This window comes from Lathamus discolor, chromosome 10 (genome assembly GCF_037157495.1).
Source record: "Lathamus discolor isolate bLatDis1 chromosome 10, bLatDis1.hap1, whole genome shotgun sequence".
Taxonomy (NCBI): domain Eukaryota; kingdom Metazoa; phylum Chordata; class Aves; order Psittaciformes; family Psittacidae; genus Lathamus; species Lathamus discolor.
In genome coordinates this window covers 12,255,445-12,282,654 of record NC_088893.1, presented here as the reverse complement: position 1 = coordinate 12,282,654, position 27,210 = coordinate 12,255,445, and the positions used below count along the sequence as shown (strand labels likewise).

At 63.0% G+C, this 27,210-nt stretch overlaps 3 protein-coding genes across 6 annotated transcripts; 2 read left to right on the top strand and 1 right to left on the bottom strand.

Annotated features, from left to right (window-relative positions):
• Nucleotides 1-7: 7 nt before the first annotated feature.
• On the bottom strand, nt 8-16,202 carry RNF44 (ring finger protein 44). 3 transcript variants are annotated; one of them, XM_065690362.1, is made up of 11 exons: nt 16,113-16,202; nt 4,529-4,709; nt 3,931-4,147; nt 3,285-3,452; nt 2,934-3,110; nt 2,573-2,734; nt 2,372-2,496; nt 2,138-2,225; nt 1,825-1,946; nt 1,611-1,710; nt 8-1,364 (listed from the first exon to the last, which is right to left on the bottom strand). In XM_065690362.1, the coding sequence occupies exons 2-11, from the start codon at nt 4,633-4,635 to the stop codon at nt 1,302-1,304; spliced, it is 1,329 nt and encodes a 442-aa protein (XP_065546434.1). In that variant the 5' UTR covers nt 4,636-4,709; nt 16,113-16,202; the 3' UTR covers nt 8-1,301. The 3 variants fall into 3 exon arrangements, with proteins under 3 accessions (XP_065546434.1, XP_065546436.1, XP_065546435.1); XM_065690364.1 differs by lacking the exon at nt 16,113-16,202 and adding an exon at nt 10,838-12,158; XM_065690363.1 differs by lacking the exon at nt 16,113-16,202 and adding an exon at nt 7,304-7,399.
• On the top strand, nt 6,593-17,778 carry LOC136020108 (collagen alpha-1(I) chain-like). Its single transcript, XM_065690836.1, has 6 exons — nt 6,593-7,139; nt 7,753-8,123; nt 14,925-15,073; nt 15,404-16,792; nt 16,861-17,005; nt 17,440-17,778. The coding sequence occupies exons 1-6, from the start codon at nt 6,593-6,595 to the stop codon at nt 17,776-17,778; spliced, it is 2,940 nt and encodes a 979-aa protein (XP_065546908.1).
• On the top strand, nt 17,471-27,210 carry CDHR2 (cadherin related family member 2). Of its 2 annotated transcripts, none has more exons than XM_065690342.1 (32): nt 17,471-17,518; nt 17,997-18,055; nt 18,480-18,545; nt 18,635-18,774; nt 19,022-19,075; nt 19,280-19,369; nt 19,903-19,992; nt 20,280-20,402; nt 20,478-20,621; nt 20,731-20,806; nt 21,009-21,115; nt 21,195-21,425; nt 21,503-21,658; nt 21,876-22,043; nt 22,241-22,302; nt 22,388-22,628; nt 22,724-22,960; nt 23,207-23,276; nt 23,364-23,975; nt 24,211-24,282; nt 24,558-24,607; nt 24,705-24,856; nt 25,053-25,155; nt 25,237-25,325; nt 25,501-25,575; nt 25,668-25,745; nt 25,831-25,891; nt 25,999-26,123; nt 26,282-26,395; nt 26,553-26,630; nt 26,736-26,796; nt 26,999-27,210. In XM_065690342.1, exons 2-32 carry the CDS (start codon nt 18,010-18,012, stop codon nt 27,113-27,115), a joined length of 3,888 nt encoding a protein of 1,295 aa, XP_065546414.1. In that variant the 5' UTR covers nt 17,471-17,518; nt 17,997-18,009; the 3' UTR covers nt 27,116-27,210. The 2 variants fall into 2 exon arrangements, with proteins under 2 accessions (XP_065546414.1, XP_065546413.1); XM_065690341.1 differs by having other exon boundaries at nt 26,996-27,210.

The following is a 27,210-nucleotide window of genomic DNA, read 5'->3' as shown; positions in this document are numbered from 1 at the left end:
CCCCCCTCACCCCACAGCCGGCTACACGTAGCCAAGACCACGTTCCAAGCTGGTCAGACATGCATGCATATTTGTGAACATTTACATAGGGCTGGCGTCCGCTCGGAGGCTCCCAGGCGTCAGCAACGTGCGCCGCGAGGGCGCCTGTCACCCTCCTCACTAAGGAATCATGCAAAACCACGGCCACGCGGGATGGCTGGAGCCGGGCGGCGGCATCTCTCCTGGCCCCACACCGCCCGGCCCCACACGGTTATGGGGGAAGATATGGCAGCGGGGGGATGCTCACAGCTCCCCCCCCCCCGCACCGGCTGGGGCAGAGCCGGGGGTAGCACTGAGATTACACCACGAGGTTCCGGACAAACCCCGCCCCGTGGCCCCCGGCCGGGCTCCCCCGCACCGGTCGCCCAGCCAGCAGGACGGGGCACGGGGCTATTCCAATCTATGGCAGCGGGATAGAGAAACGGCAGCAGGAGCCGCGGGCCAGGCGGACACCTCATGCCCATGGCTGCAAGGATGGGGCTGGGTCTCCCCACTTCAGGCATCATAGGACGCCAGGGCCCAGCCCCAGGAGCTGTGCTGCGAATGGGAGAATGAACGGGGAGAGGGGCCGGGGCTGTGCCAGCACCATCCTCCCACTGGCTAAGACCCCAAACAGCCACAACGCTCCGGGGCTCCGCTGGGCAGTCGAGGTGGGAGAGGGGCTGCGTGCGGAGCGGGGATGGAGGCGATCCTGCCCCGGCCACGCCGCGAGGCTGCTGGTGTCCGACCTCGGCCACCTCCTCCGGCTGCCCCCGGCCCGGCGCTGCGGCTCGGGATGCATCAACCCGCGGCGCTCCCTTCTCTCTCCTCCCCGCGTCCTCCATGAGCAACGCCGAGGGGAGGAGCCGCCGGGGCAAACGGCCATGGAACCAAAAACGCGGAAACGGGGGAGGGGGGAAGCAAACTACCATTAAAAAAAAAGGTGACAAAGGGAAAAAACGCTAATTCCCTAACGGAGTACAAAGACCTGGAAAGTGATGGAGCAACAATAGCGTCTTTGGAGCGCGGAGGGCACGGCCACGCGCCTCCTGCCTCCAGCACAACACGATTCGGGGCCCCGGGAGCGCAGCCGAGTCCGTGCCCGGTGGGGAGGAGGAGGGCTGGCCGGGAGCCCGGACTGCTCAATGCTCACCACATCCGAGGAGAGGCTTTGGGGAGGGGGGGTAAGCACAGGGTCAGGCCCTAGCAGCGGGCAGCGGCCCCCACCCCTGGCCCGGCGTCCTCGTCCTCTAGCGAATTGTGCGGCTCAGCACCCGCCTGCCTCAGTCCGCATCCCGCTGCACCTCCGACGCGTCCGCCCGGCAGATCGGGCACGTGCGGTTTGCCTGCGGGCACGGAGAGAACAGGGGTGAGCGAACGGACGCCCCAGAGCACCAGCAGCACCCAGAGCACCCCTTGCACCACCACCACAGGCTGGGAGCACCCCACAGGGCGTCACCTCCCGGGACTGCCTGATCCACCCTGGCACTGCTCCCCGTGCATCCTGTGGGAAACAGCAGAGGCCATCCGAAAGACAGCGCCCTGCACCCCCAGCACCCCAAAAAGCCGCCCCGAAAAGGCACGGGCAGTACCTTTAACCATTTGTCGACACACTTGGCGTGGAACTCGTGGTTGCAGGGCAGGACGCGGAGAAGCTGCCGGGCCTCGAAGTCACTGAAGCACACGACGCACCTGGGGGAGGCAGCCGTCAGTGTGACCCCACCGCGGTAACACAGCCCCCAGCCACCACCAGGCACCCCCGTTCCCCCACACCAGGCACCCCGCCTGTGCCGCAGGCTCACTCACAGGGTCTGCTCGGACTGATGGCTCTCGGGGTTGAAGCGGTAGGACGGGAGGTGCTCGATGTCTGCTTTGGTGAGTCCCCGCGGCTTGGCCTCCCCCAGCCGCTCAGCCAGGTTCAGCAGCGCCTGGAGGGACACGCAGAGACTGGCTCAGCTCGGCTCATGCCCCGGCACAGCACCTGTCCAGGCTCTCCCCACCCTGGCAGAGCGATCCCCAAACACCCTCCCCCCAGCTCCCCCATCCCACTGCCCCACGGAAAGCTGGAGACGATGGTGAGAACGTCTGGTCAGAGACAGGGAGACGCCTGCCCACGCACCTCGTAATTCTCCATCTCCACATCATCCACGTCCAGGTCCAGGCTGATCGTAGGTCCCACGGCTGTCGGCGACACAGGAAGCATAGAGCTGGGGTGGGCAGGACAGTGTGATCAGTGTGGAGCCACAAACCCCAACCTCCACTCTGGCATGCCCAGAGCCACTTGTGCCAATGCCATGCCACTGTGTCCCTCATCCTGGCCCCCATGCCCCCTTGTATCCCCCCCAGTACTCACAGAAAATAGGGCAGGAAGCTCGGGTAGTACGGGGGGGGTGGCGGAGGAGGCGGTGGGGGGGGCAGCGCCTGCTGCAGCCGGTACCGCTGGGTGTTCAGCCGCCGGGGCATCATGTGGGGGTATGGCTGCAGAGAGATGGGGCGCTCAGAGCCGTGCCAGCCCCACGGCATCCCCCCACCCCTCCACAGGACAGGCACTCACCACGCCGAATGGCAGTTCTTGGTGCAGCGGGTCGTGGGGGAGGTAATGCAGCGGCACGGAGGGGGAGAGCGTGGGAGCATGGTGGGACGGGGGGTACGTGAAGCCCGCGATGGGGTGCTGCTCCCCTCGCAGGTCCACGTCATTGTCTATCCTCTGCAGAGGCTGTGGGGAAAACAGTTAGGATGGGGGAAGTGTCCCAAATACACTGCCCCATCATTGCAGGACAGAAGCACCACGGGCATCCCACCCATCACCCCAACTCAGACCCATGGGGGTTGCAGAAGGACAAGCCCCGCAAGGTGATCTTTCTTGGGCCACAGGATGCATCGTGTCCCCAGCCCATACCCGCACCCCAACTCACCATACGTGGATGCTGGGCTTGGAGAGGTACAAACTGCCCCAGGGGGGCCATGTGGGGTGGCTGGTGGGGGGGCACTGGCGGTGGTGGGGGGTGCAGGATGTAATGGTCGCTGGAGATGATGGGGGGGAACGTCTGGTAGGAGACGGGAAGCTGTTGCATGGCACATGCCTGGATCAGCTGAGGGAGGGAAGAGAAAAGCAGAGGTCAGACACCATTGTGAGCATGGCTGCCCCCTCCCCAGAGCCTCCCATGCCCCCAGAGCCTTGCACTCCGGTGGGGTTGGGTCCCCATGCGACCTCTGGGCACCCACAGCCCAGGCTGTCCCCTGAGGGTGTCCCCACTGTCACTCACCGGGGGGGGGAGGCAGCAGAGTGGGTAGTGCTGTCCACTGAACATCACTGAGCATGCTGGGAGCTGCTGGGTGCTGCACCCAGGGATGTGCTGGCCGGTGTGGATGGGGAAGCCTTGCGTCGTGACGGTGGTAACCGTGTAGGAGAGAGGGACAGGTCCCTGGTGCACCTGAGGACAAAGCGCCGAGGGCACGGTCAGGGTACAGCCACAGATGAGCTGTCCTCATCCTGGCAGCAGGATGGCAGCAGGACGCTGAGCACCTGGCACTAGGACACAACCACCCAGCACCACTGTCCCAACGGTGTGCCCAGAGGAGGGGAACTCAATGCAGGTTGTGTTCCAGGTGGGTTTTGTACCCCTCTTTGCTCCCCATGGCTTCCAACCCAGCACTGCCACCAGACGATGGTGACAGTTGTGACATGAACACTATGAGAGGACAGTCCCCAGGCCCTGGGAGCAGGGACCACCCCAGGTACACCCAAATTGGCAGAGGGACCCCGGGGTTTAACTGCTTGCAGGACACTTGGCAGCTTCAGAGCTGGGTGCTCCCAGCAGCAACCAACCATCCTGATGGGACCTGATCTTGAGACCACTGCCCCGGGGCCACCAGAAGATCACCTTTGGGACTGGGGGCTGCAGCACGTACCTGGTCATGCAGATCCACCATGAATGGGTTCTGGTGGGGCGGGTGAGCGGCCGGGTGAAGCATTCGTGGCGGCGTGCTGGGGAGAGCGTATGCGCGGGGCTCATCTACAGGGCCGTGCGGCTGCTGGGGGAAGGCAGGGTGCAGCTGGGGCTCATCCTGGCCCAGCAGGGCTGCCAGAGGTCGTTCGCGTCGTCCCCACTGACGCCTGGCAGGGGGGCTGCGGGGCCACCGCGGGAGAGAAACAGAGCAGGAGTGACCCCCCGGGCCAGGGGCACCACAGCCCCGGGCAGGGCGGCCGCGGGCAGGGCAGTGACAGCTCGGCTCCCGGGCTGAGGTGCTGAGGGCATCGTGCCACGCCAGGCTCCTCGCCTGGCTGGGGAGCTCCAGAACCGGCTCATGTGCTCACCCTGCACGTGTCCGCAGCACAAAAGGGATTGCTGCTCCCCAGGGACCCATGGGCCGGGCTGGGCCAGGAGGATGCGCTTCCCTGTCAGTCTCCCCCCCAAGACCCCCAGGAACCGGTGCCTTGCCCCAGCAGATACACGGAACCATCCCCGGGTCCCCACACACATGGGTGACAGGGCCCCGCGCCCCGTACCTTCGCCGGAGGTGGTCGGGGCTGCTGCAGGGTCCCCCCGAGAAACGGCGCTGGTTAAAAGGGGCAGAGGGCGGCCGCCTATTCACTGCCAGTTCCCATGGTCGCATTGGTGACGTCGGGAAGCGGATGGGCACGCGGGACCTCAGGCTCCAGGCAGGGCGAGACAGCAGCACCTTGGATCCTGCGAGAAGGACACGGGGTCACCCCAACCCTAGGGCTGCCGGAGCCCCATATCCTCCCCACGCCTGGGCACTGCAGCCCACTCCCCGCTGCTTGCTTTGGGAAAGGGAAGGGCGGAGAGGCTGGGGCAGTGGGATGGTGTCATGGATGTGCTGGAGCTGCAGCGTTCCTGGCTCCTGCCTGTGCCACCTCCACACTGGGAGCCAGGAACCCTTCCCGTGCCCAGCACTGCCACCTGCACAAGTGACTCTGGGGCACTCCAGTGTCACTGTCCCTGCATGGCTCAGCCTGTTTCCTCCAGTGGGGACAGCAATGCCAGTGAAAGCTTCTGCTGCTTAGGCACCTAGACCTGCGACCATGCTGTCTGCTGGGGCTGGATGCCGCCCTTAAGGGCATTAGGAAGAGCCTGTCTGCCACCCATTTACTATCCCCCCCACTGCAAGGCCAAAGCCACCCCCCATGCAAGACACAGACACTGAATGAGAGAGAAGCGCTGTTTTTTGTGAGCAACGAAGGGCCCTGCGGCTGCAGCAGCATCCCAGGTTGCTCACCGGCCCACAGGGAACCTGAACCATGGCAGGAGTTGGGGTCCAGCATATGCTTGGCCATGCCAGGCTCCAGCGCTGCTCTAGGGGCTGCTCTCCCTTGCTGGGCTCCAGACCTTGCCGCTCCAGACTGATGCTGCTACCCCAGTGACAGGCACAGGGGGACAGCGGGACTCATGGTTCTGCTCTGGCTCAGTCTGTCCATGTCAACTCTGCTGCATCCAGGGCAGAACCACACATCCCCATGGAGGGGGCACAGGGACAGGCTGCAGCTAGAGCCAGGCAGGCAGCCCTGCTCCCCTGCCAGCCCCACCGGCAGCAGTCTGTGGGCACACAGCCCCAGGCCCTGCCCCACGGCCCCTCCTGCCCCCAGCCTGGCCTGTGTCCCCATGCCACACAGGTCACCCCCCAGCCCCAGGGAAGCCTGGCACTGCACACGGGACACATCTGCATGGGGGGGGCTGTGCTGCCCCATGTGTCCAACCACCCGCCCCAGGCATCGTCCTGCTGCTCCCCTGCCAGCATCCCTTGACCTCCACAGCCATGGCCTTAGCACTGCAATCCACACACCCCTAAATCCTGCTCGCCTGCAGGCTGCTGGTGCCCTCCCAAAGCAGCTCCTTCAGTTCCACATCCTCTTCCTCAGTGCACATGGCAGAGGCACACCAAGGCCAGAAAGGGCACCCTGAGCCCGGGGAGCACTGCTCAGCCCCAGGAGGAGGCTGGGGGGGTCTCAGCCCAGCAAGGAGAAGCCTCAATGTCACATCTGGGTGACAGGCATCACACCAAGCATGGCAGAAAGTCACCGGAGTGAGCCCTGTGCCACATGGAGGGGTCTCAGCCTCACACCCACCTACCAAACCACGCTGAAAGCTGAAAGCAGATTCTTCTCTCTGTTATTTTGGAGGGGGACCCTAAAATCCACATGCTGAGACCCCCAGGAGCCTGCCTGGGATGCTGCTGGGGAAGGGGCCACACTCAGGGATGGGGTTTGCCCCACAGGTGCTTTATTCTGCCCCCAAACTCCTGCCCACGTGCCCTGTGCCAGCAGCTGGGGCCTAGGTGTTGCAGCGGTGCTCCAGGGATAACCCCGCTCCCCAGGAGCCTCCGAGGTGCTGCTGCTTCAGTTCCACATCCTCACTCTCGGAGCACACACGGTACCAGGGCACCTTCCAGGCCAGACATCACAACGGCGGGCTCGGGGACGGGAAGTGCCTCTCTCCACACAGGGGACACTAAAGCCACGCAGGGGGCCCCAGCACGGCACCCCGAGCACACGTTCCCCGCCGCTGGGACAGCCCCGACTCGCGGGCCCCATCCTGCCCCAACCCGCACCCGCATGGCGCACACCCGGCTCCCGCCCTGCACCCGCAGCCACCCCCGGGCAGCGGCACCGCGGCCCCGGAGCGGAGGGGCCCGCTCGGCGCGGCGCGGGGCGAGGCGAGGCGAGGCGAGGCGGCTCCCGGGCCCTGCCGAGAACAAAGTTAGCAGCGCGCCAGCGCTCACGCCCGGTGCCATCTGCTCGTGCAGCACCGGGCTCCGGAGGAGCCGCCCGCCCGCCGCCGCCTCCCCGAGGGTCCTGCCGCCCGGTACCCCCCGTCGCCGGCTCCGTCCTCGCACCCCGGGCTCCCCCGCACCTCCCTTCCCCGCCAACACCCCCGGGAGAGGGGTCTCCGCTGGCCCCGCCGCACCGGCAGCCCCGCCTGAGGGCCGGGACGCCCCGCTGCCCCGAGCCCAGCCGCGGCGGTCTCCGGGACGGCGGCACCTCCCGGAGCCCCCCGACGGGCGCAGCACCCCCCCCCCCCGCCCCGGGGCGCCGCAGCCAGCAGCACCCCGGCGCCCGGCCGGCAGCCCGCGCCCCCCGCCGCAGCCGCGGAGCGCCGCCGGTGCCGGGCCGGGAGCTGTGGCTTTAAGAGCGGCCGCTCCGGGGCCATGTGCTCGGCGCTAAACAAAAGCAATAACAAAGGCGGGCGCCGGGCCCCGCTGCCGCCGCCCGGGGCAGGTGCCGCCGGGGTTCCGAGGGTCGGTCCCCGCCGCCGCCCGCACCTACCTGCACCGCTGGCCTGGGCCGCAGCTCCGGTGCCGCTGCGGCGCCCCCGCCCCCTCTTGCCGCTCTTTGTTCACCGACGCCGGGCCCGGGCCTGCCCCCCCCCCCCCCCCCCCCCCGCCCCGCCGCCGGCCCTCCCTCCCCTCCCACCCTCCCTCCCGCCCGCCTCCCGCCGGGCCGGCCCCCTCCCCGCCGCCGCTGTTTCCGGTGCCTCTTTGTTTTCCGCGGCGGGGCCGGGGCCCGCAGGGGTGCCTGTCCCTTTAAGAACCGGCGGCGGTAGCGGAACGCAACGGACCGAGCCACAACACTCGGAGGCCCCGGGGGCGCGCGCGCGGCTGGCGGGGGGGGGGGGGGGGGGGGGTGCGCTGAGGATGCGGGGGGTGGGGGGGGGGGAGGTGGGGGGAAGGCGGTGCGCGCGCTCCCCACGTGACCAGGCGTGTCACGCTCCGCAGCCATCTTGGAAGCGCGGGGCCGGGCCGCCACGCGGGGCAGCGACGGGCTCCCCCCCCCCTGCCCCCCCGGGGGGCGGTGTCTTAGCAACGGTCTCCATGGAGAGGGGGCCCGTAGCAACGGGGCCGGCCCCGCAGGACCGACCCCCCCCCCCCCCCCCGCCGCGAGCGGGAGCACCGCGCACCGGGACCGGGACCGGGCGCGCCGCCTCACCCCGCTGGGACGGGCACCGCGGGGGCACCTTACCTGCGCTCTGTCCCGCCGCTGCCGCCGCTCCCGGCCCACTAGGTCCCAGCAGCTCCGTGAGCCCGGTGGGCCATGGGGACAGCAGCACCGTGTGCCCGGGCAGCACATGCCATGCTCCCGCTGCCAGGTGGGAGGGAAAGCCGGGGCAAGGGGGAAGGCGAAGGCAGGAGCTCGGCTCCCCATCACCCTGCTCACCGGCACGGGAGCATGGAGGAGCTGTCCCCATCCCACCCAGCACTGAGACCTCGCCTGCACCCACCGCCTGCCGGGCACACGCAGCTCTCCCACGGTATCTCCACACGGTTCAAGCTTCCAGGCACCAGAGAAGCCCCCTTTGCTTCAGAAAAGCCTCCCGCTTTCTCCCCTGGACTAAACAAAGAGCAGGGACCCCTCAGAGCATCCCCTGCAAGCGAGCAGAGCAACGCCGGGAGCTGCAGACCGAGGCTGTGCCCCCGGCAGCACCGCTCATCCCCAGTCCAACCCCTGCGCTGAGGAGAGCACATCGCAGCAGCTCTGCCGAGAGCCAGATGCTGCATCCAAGGCAAACTTCCCCGTGTTAAAACGCACACTTAGAAATTCCCAGGTAGGCGAGCGAGCCAGCCGGCAGCCCTGATGTAATGCCTATAAACCAGCCCTCCCCTGACAGCTGGGCTTTAAAGTGCTAACAACCGAAAGGGAGCTAATTAATTTGTAACATCACCCCTTTCAAAGAAAACCTCAGATCCCTGGCAACAATTTAATGATTCAGCAGGCTCATCACTGCCATGAGCAGTTGGAGTCTGGTTTGCCCCATCCCAACCCTGTGCCCAGCTCTATCTGCCACGATTGGCAACAGCACCACAGCCAACTGCTTCTGTCCCCCCGGGTAGGGTCACACAGGACAGGAAAGCAGCATGCCAGGGTATCACGCAGACCTATGATGGGGTCCAGAGCCATCTGGAGCATCTATGATGGGGTCCAGACTCAATCATCAGTGCAGATCTGAACAATCACCCTGAATGCCTGCACCACTACAGCCTCTTTGCTTCAAGAGCTTGGGATTAGAGGGAAAAGGAGGAAAACAGCACTCTGCACTTTGAACTTGTCACTATTTGCGGGCAGAGGCAAGCACTGCACCTTTGCAAGGCTACCAGGACATGGTCTGATCCTGGACAGAGCACCGTCAGCAGGCAGAGGCCATAGATGGTGGATGCCTGAGCAGACGCTCCTTCCAGACCCACTCCAGCATCACCAGCTCCCCCACGGCCAGCAGCTATTGATGGCTTCAGGATGGTGGCAGGAGAAGCCATCAGTGGAGCACGGCTCACCTCCCTGTGCTCTCTGCCCAGCCAGGCTGCACAGTCCCAGTCCAGCCAGGCTGCAAAGCCAGGTCCAGCCACATCACGTGCGGCAATGCAGAGCCAGCCTTGCCAGCTCCACTGAGGATGGGGCACCGCACATCCAGCCACAGGGCTACAGCATGTGCGAAGGGTCAGCTCACATGCTCTTGGGAACAGTCACCAGCATCACACTGCCCCAGGTCTGGGATCTCTGGCTGGAAGAGCCGTGTGAGGAGCCCACGCGATGCCCCTCTGATGCTTCACCAATACAGCAGCACTGGTCAGTGCTTCTAGGCCAGCACAAGGGGTCCCCAGTCCAGCTACCGAAACCTGTGACACCCCAAGTAAGCAGAACCCCCCATGCCAGACAGCCTTAGAAAGCTGTCGACTTGCAAGGGCTGCTCAAGCTGAATCTGGCTGCTCTCTAGCCAACGGGCAGCCCATCCTTTCCCTCATGAGAGCCAGGGGCCAGCAGGATCGAAGCCTCCCCGAGCCCAGGCTCTTTAAAACACCATCTGCTGCCACAGACATGTCGCCTCCCCTGCCCCATATATAGGTCAGGTCTGTCACAGGATTAGCTGGGGTGATTCGAGTGGTGTGAGTATGGCTCTCACTGGAGGTATGCTCTGCCTCATCCTCTCCCCAACACCCAGCATGCCACAGCTCACCTCCATGTTCTCCCCAGCCTCTTCCCAAGTCTAGGGAGAGCAAGAGGCCCTAGATCCTCCTCTCCCCAACGCCTTGAAAACAAGTGGGAAGCAAGCAGCACCAAGAACCCAGAAGGCTGCAGAGCAGAAGAAACGTCCCTGCTCTGCCCAAGGCCCAACACAAGCACCAGGGTCCATGGGACACCGCAACATGAGCAGGTAGCACAGGGTGAAGCAGGGGGGGTGAGGCGCTCCCTCCCTGTGCCACACAGCCCCGAGCAGCCGAGGCAGGACGCCTCTGCCGCGATCACACGCCTCCCACTGCCACCCCCGGGCTGACAGCACTCCCATCAAACGCCTCCAGCCACACACACGTGGAGGATGCTGACATGAGGAGCGAGTAGCTGCACAGGCAGCGGAACTGATAACGCCCAGTTTCCTGTCGATCTCTCCCACGTGGATTCTCTGATGTCTAATAGCATGGCTGAGCTGCACTGCAGAGGGAGAACTAGCAGATCTTCCTTCACAAGAACCAAAACGTATAGCAAGCCAAGACCTTTGAGACACATGCCACACCTGACACCATCCAGCAAGTTCAAAGCAGAAAGGAGAAGACGTACAAACAAACACTAAGCTTGCACAAGCCTTCGTTTCCTCAAGACAGGATAAATAATCTACAGAGGTATCTCCACCTTCCTTTGTTTGCCCTAGAAACACTAGCACTACCTGAATAGCATGACCAGAAGGCTGCTGGTGCAGCAGCCGGGCCCACCTCAGGTCCCTCTGTAGCTCAGTGGCACCAAGCAATGGGTCATGTCCTCTGCTCTCCTGGATGGACTCTTCTCCCCTTGTAACAGCACATGAACCATGCTCACCTCTGTCTGTCCCAGCATCCTGCAGCAGTCAGTTCCACAGCTCAGCTGCACGTCGGTGAGGGGAAAAAAGCAAATGCTGCCACGTCCGTCCCCAACCTGTTGCCTGGGCAGCCTTCCTGGTCCTCCCCTTCCTTCCTACCACAAGACACCGCAGTTCAGGACTCCATCCTCCTTTGCCCTTCATGTTTTAGTTCCCCTTTCATACACTTCTTTCCTGAAACAGACCTAAATCTCTCCTTGAGCACAGCCAGCCCAGGCAGCAGGGATTTAGCCCCTTCCCTCTCCCCACACAGCATCCCTGGATGTCCCCAGCTCACCTGCCACCTCTCCACAAGCATCCCTCTGAGTCCAGCCCACTCTCCACATGCTGTGGACCGTGTTAGCATCTGCCGAGCGAGCAGTGAGGGCAGGAGGGGCTGGGCTGCAGACAGCTTCCCCACTGCTTCGCAGGCTGGGCTCAGGCAGAGCAGCAGTGGCTGGAGTGGTGGCTCCAGGGAAAGGATACAGCAGAGCCAGAAGTTGGTGGACAGTGAGGAGCAATTTCATTACTGCTCACTAACACAAAGCTTCTCTCGGAAGCCCCAGTGACCATCAGGAAGTTGGGCTGGGTGTTTTGGTTTGCATTTTATGAAGCCTGCAGAGACACCAACAACCTGCAACGAGCATTCTCAGAAAGGAGCTCACAGAAATTCCTGATTTTCAGCAACCATTTACCCTCTTTTGTCCTTAATATGAAATTTACCAACAGGCTGCTTACCAGATGCACCGAAACAGGCAGTGACCACAGCCTTAAGCATGAAGGAGGCTCGCTGCCATACCTCCCCAGTACATCACTCACAGAGAACCCCACACCAGCGCCTGGGGATGGTTTTAAGAGCAAAAACATGACTTCCAAGCTGACAGCCCCTGTGCACAAAGTGCAACTGTGCAGTGACAGCAGAGCAGCCTGGGGCACAGGAGCTGGCTGACCTCTGCTACAGCTCTCCACGGCAGATCTTTATTGTTCACCACTTCCCCAAAGCACAGGCATGGACAGAAAAGCAACTAAGACACTCGGCTCAAAATGCAAACGCAGCCAGAGAGCCCCAGCAGCACAGCAGGGAAAAGACAACCTGCCCGAGGGGACCGTGGCTCAGCACTGCCAGGCTGAGGGGAAGAAGGACCAGAGCACAAGCCCTCCCTTCCCAGAGGTGACAGCAAGAGGTGCTGGAGCCCTTGTCACCACCACACAGGCTCACCCGAGAGGAAGCAGCTGCTAACACACACCACTGCAGGCCACGGTTGAGCTGAAATCCCTTGTCCTGCTTCCCGGGGTAGCCAAGGAAAGCCCACGGCCGTATCTCCACAGCCAGCAAGGCCAGGTCTCCAGGGACCAGGCTGCAGCTGGAAAATAGTATTCCCAAGGCCTGTCACGAGTGCTGCTTGCTGGGGACACTGCTCACCTTACCCTTTGCCATGCACACAGCTGGAAAGGATAAGTGCCCTGGGGTGAATTTGCTGCTAAGAGAGTGGGCAGGATGGTTACCCCCAGCACCCCCGTGAGCTGACAGCATGGACCCGCACTGCTCTCATCCAGATCTGACCTGGAGCCACCCAACATTCTCATGCAGCTCTGTGACCACAGGGCTCAGGGGCTGGCTCTCCCAAATTCCTGCCACGCCGATGTCAGAGGGCTCTGGGAGAGCACCAGCAGCTTCCTCAATGTTTTAGCAGCCTCTGGACGCATCAGACTGACACCCCATGGACTATGTGCAGACACCTTGGCCAAGCATTCCCCTGGTGTCAAACCATGTTTCTCCAGCTCACCCCAAGCAGGGAGCCGAGGGATTGTGAGAAAACACCATGGACCAGCTCCTCAACTCAGAGATTAAAACCCAAAAGCATCCAAAAGCTCCACACTCTCCTGCCAATCCCAGCACCACCTCCCCAGCCGTGCCCTGCGGCCTCACGTGACAGTGAAGTGGATGCATACAGTAGGAGTGACTGGAGTGACAGTGTTAGAGCTTGTGTCCGACACACAGCGAAGCCCAGCGAATCCCAGCAAATCCCAGCTCTCATTCACAAACCCCACACGCTCTGCACAGGTACTGAGAGCTCAGTGCCCACAGCCCCAGGGAAAGCATACCTGGATGGAGACAGCCCAGCGAGCACAGGGCTCCTGGACACGCCGACGTCCACCAGCACAAGGCCCACACCAAGCTCTAGGGATGAGCAGAGCTCTTCCTACAGCAGCCCCTGCTTAGCTGGGAGCCCACCTCCCCAGCACCAGCCCCTCTGCTATATGAGCACTGGGGACACAGGGACACCTGGCAGGACAAGCAGGACTTCACCCATCCTGCTCTGCTCCCAGTGACTTCACTCCCCACCACGGCCATGGGGTGACAGGACTTCACCAGCCCTGCAGACACCTGGAAGAAGCGCTGGGAGCTGAAGCACGGGCCCTACCTGCCAGCTGCTATTTCATTCCTCTAACGGGTCCATAAACCAGGGATAATTAAATCTCCCCTAAACTCTCTTCCATTTAAAATAAAAATCTATAGTCCCTATTTCATTAGCTGGCTCTGGGTTTTACAGCTTGATCAATGCCCCTCACAGAGCCCCGGTCCCAGGCAGGCAGACGCAAACACACAGCAGGCAGCTTCTACCACGCGAATCAATGGGGACTCACAAAGTCTCCTCTCCTCGTCCTTTGTTCCTCACACACCAAAGGGGACCCACACAGCACAGCAGGTAGGGACAGCGTGTTTCACTGTTCCAGGGAACACTGCTGCCATGTGTGGTGGCTTCAGAGGTCAGATTTAGCACCCGGCAAGAACTGAAGCAGTGGCGATGCTTCCCCTCAAGTGAAAGGAGGGCCCAGCATGAAGCCCCCAAAACACAGCCATGACCCTAAAGGTGAGGCAGCACGTGGGCTGGGAGATGCCTCTCCACTCACTACAAGGTGAGGAGGGACAAGGCTCAGCTCTTGCAGCCCCTCCACAAGCATCACTGGGAACCCAGAGCATTCACCACCATTCCAACCTCCCCACTCCCAAGCACACACTCACCATTTCCTACCCTTCCCAGCTCTCCACTGCTGCCCTGCCACACACCACCTTGTCCCTGCCAGCGTGCCAGGCCGGTGGCTGTAGCAGCCGGGGCTCCAGATGGCTTTCACCACCCCTGCAAGGCTCTCCCTCTGCTGCAGCAGGGAGCTTCCAGCTCCTGGCAGCAGATGGAGGGACCACAGCAGCAGCGAGAGCTGCACAGGCAGCGGCCGGGCAGAGTGCCTGCCTGCCTGCAGAGTGGAGCCCAGCACACTGGGTCAGCACCCATCACACCAATTCCCTCTGCTACAGACACACATCCCTCCCTCCCACCTTTGCTCAGACAGAAAGGGCAAGATCCCTGCCTGCTGCTGCCAGGACACTTCGTGGGGGCAGTCCCACAATGCCAGTGACAGACAGACGACACGACCTGGGCCTGAACCCTCATCTAGACCAACCCACCTGTAGGCAGGCCAGCACGCTGGTACCATTCCAGGATCATCGCTATGATGCAGGAATTAGCCACCAGCCACAGCACCCAGCTCCAAGCAAGGCCGGTGGGGACAAAGCCACACCACCCTCTGCAACTCTGTGCATGGCAGCATGCAGGGGGGTGACAGCAGAGGCTCTCAATCACATCCACGTGGCTCCCACCTCACCTCCGGTGGCAATACCTGCCCCAGCTCTACTGCTCAATGTGGACGGGCACAGAGGGGTGCTGAGGGACTGCAGTTCACCTTCTAAACCAAACCCACTGCCTCAGGAATGTGACGCTGCAGAGCGTGGCTCCCACTGCCGGGCCAGCCTCGAAGCAAACACCCATAGGTGACAAACAAAGGCACCCAGCAGGCGCTCTGCATTAGCAGTATTTTTAGACACCACTATGGAGCCGGCCTTATTATTTTCATTGCAATGTGCATAATTACCCACCATGCACCGCAGTGACATCAGACGCAGCTCCCCTCCGACCGCTGCCACGGCCGGCGCCCGCTGCTCCTCCGGGGCTCCGGGCCCTGGGGACTGACCTGTTCCCCCGGGCTTTGCCCTGCGCATCTCCCCAGGGCGGGAGTCAGGGTCCTGAGGAGCCCGAGCCGGCAGCAGAGCAGAAGCGGGTGAAGGTGGCAAAGGGATTGAGCAAGGCGGTGACACAGGACAGTGAGGAGGGGAGCGCAGGGACACGCTCCCGAGCTGCAGACACGCACAACCAGCTGTGCTGGAGCACCGGGCCATGCAGAGCTTGTGGCCGAGATGCCAGCACAAAACCAAGCCACACTCGTGGGAAGAGGGGCTGTCCCCATCTGCAGGGACAGCACCAGCCTGGCCACAGGCTGCCCGCCGGGCTCTGCTTCTGCCCAGGAAAGCAAACCCCGGAGCACACCCCAGCTGCACACAGCCCGGCCCCATGCATCCTCTGCAGGACCCGGTTGCTGCGGCCCCACACAGGGGTCCCCCCTGTCCCACAGCCCCTGTGCCATCCCCACCCCGTGTTGCTCGGGGCTCATCCCTTTCCTACCTCTTCCCCGCGTACAACTTCCTGCAGAGTTTGGCCACTTCCCCTCCCGCACGCCCGGGGTCTCGCCCCGAGCCCGGCCCTGTTCACCGAGCCCGGGGCAGGCAGGGGGGCCTGGGGCTCCGGCAGCGGCGGACGGGGCACCCGGGGCCGCAGAACCGGCCTCAGGCCCGGCAGGGGAACGCGGGAGCCCTCCGAGACGGGGCTGCGGCCGGGGCAAGCCCCGCTCTGCTGGCGAGGCCCCGAGGGGCGGCAGGGCTCTGGGTCCGCCGCCCTGCCCATGTCCCAGGCAGCCGCCTCCCAAAAGGGGCTCCCCGAGAACCGGGGACTCCTCCCACCGCCGTGCGGCTGCCGATGCACCGGGCCCGGCTGCCCCACACAGCCATCACCCCCCCACACCGAGCGCTGCGCTAGGCCCCGGCCCCGGCGCACCGAGCCACGCCTGCCCCGGCCATCCGCCCCCTCCGAGCCTCCGCACCGGAGCCTGCCGCGCACCGGGCCCCACTCGCTCCTCCGCCCGCCGCAGCGGGCTTCGCAGGCTCGAGCATCCGCCCCCCTCGCACCGGCCCCTGCCCGCTGCCCTCCCCCGGTGCACCGGGGTCGGGCTCCCCGCCCTTCCGCACCAGCTCTACCCTGCTCGTCCCGCAAGCCCCAGGCCCTGCCCGCCGCCTATTTCCCGGTGCACCGGCCCTGCCCCGCGCAGCCCGGGCCTGCGGCCGCCGCCTCACCCCGAACCTACCGGAGGCGCTTCCCTCGGCGTTCGCGGGCCGCTCGGTGCCTGCCGCGGCCCTGCCCGCCGCTCAGCCCGCTCGCATGGCGCGGCGGCCGGGCCCGCCGGGCTCGGTGTCCGTCCCGGTGCCGCTCGCGCTCCGGCCTCAGCCTGGCTTCAGCCCCGCCTCATGGCGCCCCCGCGCCCGCCGCTCCGATGGAACCGGCCGCGCCGATGGGCGCCCGCCCCGCTCCGCCGTACTGCGGCCAAGAGCGGCGCCACCCGAACCGCGCGGCCGTAATGCTCCGTGCGGCAGCGCACAGCAACGGGCCGGGCCGAGCCGAGCCGAGCCGGGCCGAGCCGAGCCGACCCGAACTGTGCCGAGCCGGGCCGGGCCGGGCCGTGCTGGGGAAGGTGTGCCAGGACAGCCCGCGGGGGTACCCCGGGACAGATGGGGGCAGTGTGCAGGGGTTGTCCTGCGCCACCACCGGGAGGCTCAGGGGCCTCCCTTGTCATCGTGGGACAGCCCGGGGGGGCTCCAGGGCTATCCCCAGCAGCCCATGGGGTGTCTGTGGGGTGCCCCAGGGCAGCCTTCGCACGCCCTGGGAGATCCTGGACCAGTTCCGGGGGGGGGGGGGGTGTTGCTGGCGCAGGGTGCCAGGCTGGCCCCCTGTACCCCTTCTCTGGGGGGTCCCTGACCCAGTAGTGAGGTGAGATGGGGACCTCGGAGCATGCAGGGTGTCTGGGGGGGATCACAGAGCTTCCTGGGCGTCCCCAGGGAACAGGAGTTTGGGAGCCAGGGTAATGGAGGTGGGGGTCCCACAGGCCCAGGGATGTCTGTGCCCCCCCCGCCCCGCCACATCCCAGCCCTCTTCTGCCTGAGCGGAGCTGCACAATCCGCCCTTGTCCCCAGCGGGTCCAAAGTAGGTCAGGGAGGCTGGGCCGAGCCCCCAGGGAGGGGAGCGGGTGGTAGGGGGGTGCAGAGGGCTCCAGGAACTCACCCCAGGAGCTGCACCACGGGGCTGGTGCCCACCCCTTGTCCTGGTGAGACCCCAGTGTCCCCAGCCCAGGGGATGCAGGGCACTTCCTCAGCCCCTCTCCAGTCCCCTGGGGTGGTTCAGGATCCCTCCACATCCCCACAGGCTCTTTATCCCTCCTGGGAAGCAGAGTCCCACCAGTGAAGCCTGGGATGGCTGAATCCCGGGGGACAGCACGCTCCTTGGGAGCCTGGGGCTGGGGGAGAGCATGGGGCTGGGCTGGATGGGAACTGGAAGTGAGCACAACCAATAAGAAAGGTGAGAGAGGGATTTCTCACCCCTTAATTGCAGTTAATAATTGATGAACTCGTTTACTGCAGGAGGCAAAGGTCTCTGTCAGTGTCAAGGTGCGAGTGCAGAGCAGCCCGGCCAGCAGCATCCCCAGTGACGGGGCCACAGGTAAGAGATGTCAGCCTGGGCCTGGTCCCCCACGGGTGCTGTGGTCCATCGTGGTGGGAGATGGGGGTACCTGTCAGCGGGGGTACCTGTCGGCAGTGATACCCGTGGCACAAGGAGGGGGACACCACGGTGGTGTCACAGATTGCTCTTGGGCTCTAAGCACTGCTTTGGCCCCCATGAGCTGGAGCAATGGAGCTTCCAGCCATGCCCAGAAGAGGCTCCTGGGATCCCCAAGCACCGCCATGGTCTCCAGCACCTGAAGGCCCACCCTGTCCCCCCATGCCATGTCCTCAAGAAGCCTGTGCCCACGGGTACAGCACGGAGCCTGGTGCTTGCTCACCAGCCTGGCTCAGCAGAGGTGACAGCCCCAGCAGGGTCCCTCCTGCCCCAGTGGCCTCACCCCAGGAGGGGTTTGGGGGGGCTGGTGGGAGCAGGGACACTCAGCCCCGAGCGCTCATTCTCTGGTGTGTGCCCGCAGGCTTGCTAGCAGGATGGGATGGCGATCGCTGGTGGTGCTTCCCTTTCTCCTGGCAGCAGGTGAGGACTTTGCTCAGTGGCAGGCATGGGTGGATGGGAGGTGTTAGAAGTGCTTTCAGCCCCCAGCACTTGCTATGAATTCTCTGAGGGCATCTGGGGCCCCCAGAACAGCTGCCCACCCCACTGGCACCTTGGAGAGTAATTTGTTACCTTGCTACCCCAGGACAAGGCAGAATGGGCAGGGAGCAGTGGGGATAGCATCCAGCACAGGTGCTGCAGCTGGGGGACAAGCATGGTCTGGAGGTGGGAGGTGTGGGATGAGCATGAGGAAGGTGAGAGGTTGTGGGTGTCCCCTGCCTTCTCTGGAGACCCAAACTGCAGCTGGGAGCTGAGGCTGGAGATAGGTGGACATGGGGGTGTGGGGTGCGGGGTGCAGGAAGAGCAAGGCACAGACGTGAGTGCTCAGCACACCTCCTGCTTGTAGTTTCAGGCAACACAGTCCCCTTCTTCAACATGACTATCGTCCATGTGCCCGAGGACCTGGAGCTAGGTGAGTGGGGCAGTCTTGGGAAGGTCCTGGGGTGCAAGAGGAGTGGCCGAAGGTCCTTGGGCAGAGGCTGACCCTGCCTGTGCCCCCAGGCCAGGAAGCTTTCCAGCTGACAGCTACTGACATAGATGGGGACCCACTCACCTACAGCATCAGTGGGGAGGACGCCTTCTACTTCTCTGTCAATGCCCAGACAGGCATTGCGACACTGAAGAACTCCCTGGACCGTGAGGTAAGGGCAGAGACTGAGCTGGGGGGTCTGGGGTGACAGGGATGGAGGCAGAGCCTAGAGTCCTGTGGGAGAGCTGCTCATGGCAGCTCCTGTGGGTCACTCCGTGGCCTCAAAGATCGGCTCCAGGGGGAAGAGCTGCCTGGGAGCAGCGTCACCTAGGGGTGGTGGGTGACAGGGTGTTAGGGCTCCCTTGTCCAAGGACTGAGCACCTCCTGGCCCTGACCACGTCCTGCCTTGTGTCCCCCAGGTCAAGGCCAAGCTCACCATCACCGTGGAAGTGTCTGATGGGATAAACAACGCAGTGAGTGCTGGGGCACGGGCTGGGGGCTGCAGCGGGTGATGGGGATGGGGGCAGGGTCTCAGTGGGGCTGTTGACAAGACTTGGTGGGGAAAGGGCTGAGGTGGGCTTTGGGCAGGGGTGGGTGATGCTGCTGGCTTTGGAGCCAGAGTGGGTGCTGGGTGCCATCTCCTGCACCCATCTTATGCCCTCCCTGACACCTGGTAGGTCTCCAGAAAACTCACCATCATCGTTGACGACCGTAACGACAACGCTCCAGTGTTCCAGTACCTGCCATATGAAGCCTCCATCCCTGAGGTACCAACTTGGGACCCCCAGTCTCCCCAGGCAGCAGGGCAGGGGTGCTGGGTGACTCCTGTGCCATAGGTGTGCTGGCAGCAGGACACCAGTGTGCAGGGAACAGGCGAACCCACGCCCAGGTATGATGTTGTGCCTGGGCGTGGGGCACAACACACAACGCTCCATCCCAGCCTGAGGTGCCGATGCACGGCTGGGACTCTGCCCTTGTGATGAGTTTCTGATCAGGGAGTGCCTGGCTCAGGCCAGGCCAGGGTGAGGCAGATCAGGGTGCAGATGGGCTCAGGGACTGGCTGTTGGATGACCCTCCAACAGCCAGGGAGGGTGGCAGGGGGGGATCCAGCCTCTGCCCAGTATGAGCAAAGGCAGCAGCTCACCCCTGAGAGTCCCATTGCACTGGGGAGGCCCTGGAGCCCTGCAGAGCCAGAGCACCACAGAGCAGGGCTGGCCGGGCCAGGCTCAGTACCACCACCCCAGATCTCACCCCCTCTGCTCTCCTGCGCAATGCCACCACCACCCCACCATGTACCCAGAACACAACATTGGACAGCGTCATCTACACCGTGTTTGCCAATGACAGTGACACTGGAAATGCCTCCAAAGTCAGCTACAGCATTGAGGAGGTGAGCACAACACACTGCAGGGTGGGGCATGCTGTATCCCATGCCACCCCCATGGAGCAGAGGTGCTGGGTGACCTGGCCAGGGGCAGCCCGTGGCTCTGTGGGAGAGGTGTGTTGGGTCAGGAGGGCTGGTTCTGCACCCTCTGGGCAGCGGGTGCAAGGTGCTGATCAGTTGCAATCTGGAGATGTAGGGGCCAAGCCTGGCAGAAGGATGGGGCTGAGCCTCCATCTCTGCTGGGGCACCTCTGCTCCCTGCCTTGGTGACACAGAGGGATGTCCCCTGCTCAGGTGATCCCAGACAATGCAAACAATTACTGGCTCTTCTACATCCGGCCCAATGGGAATGTGGTGCTCAATGGTTCACTGGACTATGCCAAGAACACCTTCTACCAGATCAAGATCCTCGCCAAGGTGGGCAACAACCAAGCTGAGGGTGCGGAGCTGCCAGGTAAGGGGGCATAGGACTAATGGTGCTCTGGTCCCCAGGATGGCGGGGGGTTGCTGCACAACGTGATGGTCTTCCAGAACAGCTCAGCCTACCTGTCCCTGACCATCACTGACGTGCCCAACCTGGACCCACGGTTCCTAAATGAGCCCTATTCTGGCTCCGTGCCTGAGAACTGTGACCTGGTAAGGAGCCTGCTGGCCGCAGTGGCATGTCCCCAGGGTGTCTGGGCCACCAAGCACAGGGGTGGCTGGAGACATCATGGGTCCTGCCCTGATGGCCATGTCCCTGCAGGGCACCAGTGTGCTGACTGTCACTGCCATGGACAGAGACACAGGGGTGAATGATGAAATCTCCTACAGCATCACCAGTGAGTGATGGGGCAGGGCAGCATGGGCAGGGGGTAACCAGTGGCAGGGTGGGATGGGCAAGGTGGGGGATCAAGAAACAAGGGTCACCACAGTGAACGGTTCTGGACTCCCAGGCACTGCCAGCCTGCCCTTGCTGGCAGAGAGAGGTCAGGCCTGTATTTCCAGTGGCTGTAGCGGGTTCCTGCTGTCACCTTGCCATAGATACCAGCATCCCTTTTGCTATCAATGCCACAACGGGCACCATCACTGTGAGTGCGCCCCTGGACCGTGAGCAGCTACCAAGTGAGGAAGTGCTGCTGGAAGTCAGGGTGAGTAGGTGGCAGCAAGGGGAACCCCATCCTCTTCCTCTGCCTGGGCCCCTCCAACCCTTTCTGTCCTCCTTCCCAGGCACGTGAGAAGAACCTGGACATCTATGGCAAGGTGGCCCAGGCCAGCACCCTGGTGACAGTCACAGTGATTGATGTCAATGACAACAAGCCCCAGTTCTACAACTGCTCCCTCCTGAGCTGCAACTACTCCACTGATGCCCAGAGCAACTTCATGGGCACCATCATAGAGCACTCATCCTCCAGACTGCCCGTGTCTAACCTCAACATCGTCGCACATGACCCAGACAAGGTGGGAGTCCATCCAGGAGGCTGGGCTGGGCTGCAGGAGTTTGTGCACCCTCACTCCTGTGTGTCTCTCCCCTGCAGGGCATCAACAGCAATTACAAGCTGTACCTGCAAGGTCCAAATGCCGACGCCTTCACTGTCTCCCCCACAAATATCATGGGCACAGGGGAGGTCCAGATCCTGGTGCAAGACCCGGTCGCTGTGGACTACGAGATAAGCCATGTCATGGTGGTGCAGGTGAGACCCACAGGGCTGGCTCACCCTGGGGACAGTTCTTGCTCCTTGCACATGCCAGGGTGCAGCAGGGACACAGCTCTTCTCCCACAGGGTTCAAAACTCAAAGCAGAACATGGCTGTGCCCTGACAGCTTCTTTAGTGCAAGGGGAGTTGGGCTGGAGTATGACATGTCTCTTCAGGGACCCATGTGAGACACTGTCCTTTCTTTGTCCTGCAGATTGTTGCTAATGACACAGGGAACCCCACGGACTGCTGTTCCACAGCCACCGTGACCATTGACCTCATTGACAGCAATGATCACATCCCTGAGTTCCCCCAGAGCATCTACAACCTGAGCGTGATGGAGAACAGCCCTGACGGCACCATCATCTCCCCAAACATCACGGTCAGGCACTGGGCAAGGAGTGGGCAGGGCTTACATCCCCCGAGCAGGGTGCTGAGCGTGCCTGGCCCCACTAGTGCAGCTTGCATTGAGGGCACTGGCCTCTCCATGTGTTTTTAGGGTGCTCACTGCCTATGGTTGGCACCCCAGATACACCACTGCTCTGGCGGCTGAGGCAGATGCTTCCTTCTCTCTTTCAGGCCTATGATCCAGACAGTGGTGTCCTGGGCCAGATCACCTATGAGCTGCTCCCAGAGAGCATGTACGTACGGGCACAGCCAGCCACAACAGGGGCACTGTCCTGGCAAGGGGCCTGAGCCCCGGTAATGTCTCTGTGTATGCCGTAGCCGTAACACCTTCATGGTTAATGCCACGACCGGGGCAGTGCTGGTGCGGAACGGGAGCTTGCTGGATCGGGAGACCCGCTCCATCTACTATGCAAACCTCCAGGCCAAGGATGGGGGCAACCTGGTGGGCACCACGGTGCTGGAGATCACTGTGCTGGATGCCAACGACAATCCACCCATAGTCATTGGCTCCTACTTCATCTCCGTGGAAGAGGGGCTGAACGTCAGCACGCAGATCCAGGTATGCACAGACAGGGGTGACGGGTGGCTGCTGGAGAGGAGCAGGGACTGTCCCCGAGGGGCCAACAGCCATGTTCCAACCGCTGACCTTTTCAGGCCATTGACAATGATGAGCCTGGCAACCCCAACAGCGAATTGGGCTTCAAGATCTTACCAGGACCATTCAGCGACAACTTCACCATAGATGCAGTCACAGGTGAGATGCACAGCAAGGAGCCGCTGGACTGTGAGGCCTTGGAAGATGAGCGGGGGCAGATGGTGGTGACGGTGGAGGTGTATGACCATGGCATGCCGCAGCTCAGCACCTTGGTGAACGTCACCATAACTGTGGGGGTGAGTCCTGGGCACAAGTGGGGACACACTGGGGCAGGCCAGGGCTTGGAGCTGGGATGGATGGGCAGGGAGGGGATGTGGGATCCCTGGCCATGGCAGAGGCACTGTGTCCCCTCTCTGTGGAGGAGGAGGGAATAGTTGATGCAGGGAGGCAGGAGAGGGCAAGTGTCCAGGCTCCTGTCCCCAGCCTGCTATGGGGGACCCTGTTTCCTGGAGCAGCTACAACCATGGCTTTGTCTCCTGCAGGATGTGAACGACAATGCTCCCGTGTTCCTCAACCAGTCCTACGAGTTCTCAGTGTTTGAAGACTCTCCAGGTAGAAGTTGTGTGGCCAGGATTGTGGGACCAGTGGTGGCCCAGAGTGTGTGCCTGCTGGTCACTGAGTGTCTGTCTCCACCTGCAGGGGCCCTAGTGGGTGAGGTGGAAGCCACAGATGCTGACCGGACAGAAATCAATTCCCGCATCTCCTTCCTGCTTGAGAGGAGCAGTGGCTCTAGCAACTTCTTGATCCGCTCATCCCGCCTGAAAGCAGGGCACTATGTCGGGCAGCTGACCATAGACCCCGACGTGTCCCTGGACTATGACACCTTGCAGGAGAAGTTCTTCTCCTTGGTGGTGGTGGCAGAGAACACGGCCGCGTACGACGTGGGGGACAATGCCAGCGTCCCAGTGGTGGTCCACATCCTAGACGTCAATGACGAGCCTCCCACCATCCAGCCGGTCTCGCAGGACATTCGCGTGAGCGAGAACGGCACGCAGGAGGGGCTGGTGGTCACACTGGTCGCCTCTGACCCAGACAGCAATCACTCGCTGGTCTTCGAGGAGCTGGCAGTCACCTGCTTCAAGGATGGGAGCAGCGCCGGGGATGTGTGCTGGGACTGGTTCCTGCTGGCACCCAACGGCTCCGTGCTGGTGAACAGCTCTGACATCGACTACGAGCTGTGTGACACGGTGGTGCTCATGCTGCGGGCTGAAGACCTGTACACTGAGAAGGGCAACCGCTACAGCCAGAATGGTAACAGAACCCACTGCCCACTCCTCCCACCACCACTGAGCATGGTGGCTGCTGGGACCTACCTCTCCCTGTGGGGAGCAGGGTGGGAGCTACATGGTTTGGTGATGGAGAGAGGGTGTCCCCAGCTCTTTTGGACTGGAGCCTGCTGGGAGGATGGGGCTGTCACAGGAGCAGGTGATGGTGCTGTAGGGCTGCTCTGTTGGTGACCAGAGTTCTGCTTTTGGGATATTTGCAGAAACCCTGAGAATCCTCATCACTGACGTGAATGACAACGCACCAGTCTTCCTACCTGCCACAGAGACCTTTGGTGAGCAGCTGGGGTTGGTGCATCCTGTGCTCTCCTCCCTGCACTCACACATGCTCTGACACACTGCCCAGCAGCAGGGACCTTCTCCCAGCAGGGAGGCAGGGCTGAGAGAGGTGCAGGGGTTATTCAATGCTTTCCATGAAGGCTGTGGGGCTTAGGGCAGCAGGGGTATGCTCAAAGCTCTGCTGAGCCCTGGGGCTGTGGGGCATGGGGTCTGCAGCAAGCCTGGCTGCACACCAGGGTGAACACACCATCTGTCTGTCTTTCCTTGGCAGTGGCTGTCCCTGAAATCTCCCCTGTGGACCTGCAAGTGGCTGTCGTGAAGGTGAGGATCTGTGTGCGTCTGTTGGGCTCACCCATCCACACTGCGGGCACGTGCTGGCCATTCCTATCTGGGCTTCTGCCACGCTTTGTCCCTGCAGGCCACAGACGCTGACTCGGGGCAGGGGGGAACCATCAGCTTCTCCATCATCAGTGTGGTGCTTGTGGAGGACAATGGGGTCAGCCGGCCCTTTGAGAACCTCTTCAAGCTGGTGACAACGACTGAGAAGGACATCTACATCGGGAGCATCCAGTGAGGCCATGGGGCTGGGCTGGGCTGGAGAGAATGCAGCAAAGCAGAGGTGCAGGCAGGGCCAGTGCAGGCTGGAGAGGGGACAAGGCCATCCTGGGGTCCTGCCCTGGGCAGGGTGGAGTCTGGGGGATGACAGGGACATCCTGGGGGCATCCTGTGCAGCCCAGTGTGATTGTCGATGTCCCTGTCCCCACAGGGTGGCCAGCAACCTTGATGGCTCACTGAAGGGGCAGTACCAGGTGACAGTGGAGGCTCAGGACAATGAGGCACCAGTGCACAGAGTACAGACTGTGCTGACTGTGAGTGTCACCCCTGATCTCCCTGTCTGGGGACACCCTGCACCCTGCCCAGCCACACTCACCCCTGTGCTCCATGTGCAGATCTTCACAGTGGATCAGAGCTACCGCATTCGCCTCCAGTTCGTGACAACGGTGGAAGAAGTCCAGAGTAACATCCAAAGCATCAGAGCGTAAGGGGAGCCAGGCCAGGCTGGGGAGGTTGGGGTGGTGGTTGTGCAGTGGGGGACACGAACACGCAGGCTGTCCCCACTGGAGCCAGGGGCTGCAGGGGGCTGAGCTGCTTCCCATGCCCAGGAGTGGAGCAGGATGCTCAGCCCAGCCTCCCTCCATCCCTCCTGTCCCTAGGGCCCTGACCGCCGTGACCAAGGCAGGAGTGTACGTGGCAGCAATCAAGAGCATGGAGGACACCCGCGCCTCCCAGTGAGTGGGGCCCTGCAGGCAACGGGGAAGAGGACACTGGGGTCGGAGGTGTCACCCTGCATCCCGCTCACCCCATCTCTTTGCTCCTGCAGGGTGGTAGCCAAGTCAGTGATGGAGGCGTACTTCGTCTACAGCAATGGCACTGCCCTGGATGTCAACCAGCTAAGCATGTGTGTGCCGGGGCAAGGGCCACGCATGGGCACTGCTGCACACCCTGACTGGCCCATCTACTCCTATCTCCTCTTTCCTTGGCAGGCTCATACAGTCTGACCCACTGATCCTGGCTGAGCTGGTCAGCCTGGGCCTGGCCATCATCGTGAGTGGGGCTGGGCGAGGGGCACAGGGAGAGGGCACCAACCCCTTGTGAGGATGGGAGTTGGTTCTGCTGGCCAGGGCTATGCCCTAACCCCTGCTCTGCACCAGGGCCCCGGGGAGGTGGTGAAGCCCACCAGGGAGACAGAGCTGATCGGCATCATCGCAGGGCTGGCAGCATTCCTGCTCATCTTCATCCTCATCATGACCTTGGTCTTGGTTCTCACCTCTAGGAGGTACCGCACCACCCGCACCCCTTCCTGCCTCCCCTCACCACCCTCATCCTCACCAGCACCCCCAGACTCATCCCTGCCCTCCATCCCGCTCCTGCCCACCCCATCGCAGGGCTCAATTACCCCTGCCCCTCTCACCCGCCCTGTCCTTGGATTTGCAGCTACAAAAGGAAGCTGCATGCAATGAAGGCTCTGAAGGCAGCCACAACGTTCAGCCCTGCCATGGTGCAGCAGGGTCCTGGCATCCCCGGGACCAACCAGTACAATGCAGAGGGGTGAGTATGGAGCTCCTCCGGCAGGAGGGGAGAGCCCAGACATGTCCCCCCAGCCAGGGGCTGCAAGGCTCGCTGCGCACCCCTCCTGCCCTGGGGACACGGCTGTCCCGGCCTGCCCCGTGGGACGGTCACTCACCTGCCACCTATCCCCGGCCAGGGCCAACCCCATGCTGAACCTCTCGCTCGATCCCTCACACGACTTGGGCTTCCACGAGGACTCCAGCTCTGTGGCCAGGTGAGCTCTGCAGGCAGGTCCCAAAGGCCACAGGGCCATCACCCTGTGTCCCCACCCCACCAGTGCCTGTGCCCTCTGCTAATGCCCACCCTCCACTCTCCACAGCATGAATTCCCTGGATGAAAACACAGTAAATGCACCTGGGGACGAGAAACTCGAGGCCAAGGTGAGCGTGAAAATCGCTACTGGTGCCCAGCAGGGAGTCCTGCCACAGCACCCCGAGTCCCCTCCTCTCTGCTGGCTCCCCAGGCTCCTGTCCCTTCCTCTTCATCCCCTTGACAGCCCTCAGTTCCTGGGAAGATGGGAGAGTGTCCCTTCCCCGGGACTCTGTCCCCAGCCCCTCTGAGCACACTCTCCTCCCACAGCAGGGCAAAGAGGAGCTGACAGACCCCTCTGACAGGGAGGCGCTGGTGGCTGCCCTGAACCTGAACCAGCCCAGCAAAACAGCGTACATCAACACCACCTTCACCACCACGGACTTGTGAGCAGGCATCTGGGGTGCAGCTGGGCCAGAGCAGGACTCAGGCAGCTGCGCTGGTGATGTGTTCAGAGGCTGGCAATAAACCCATCCCACAGCGGT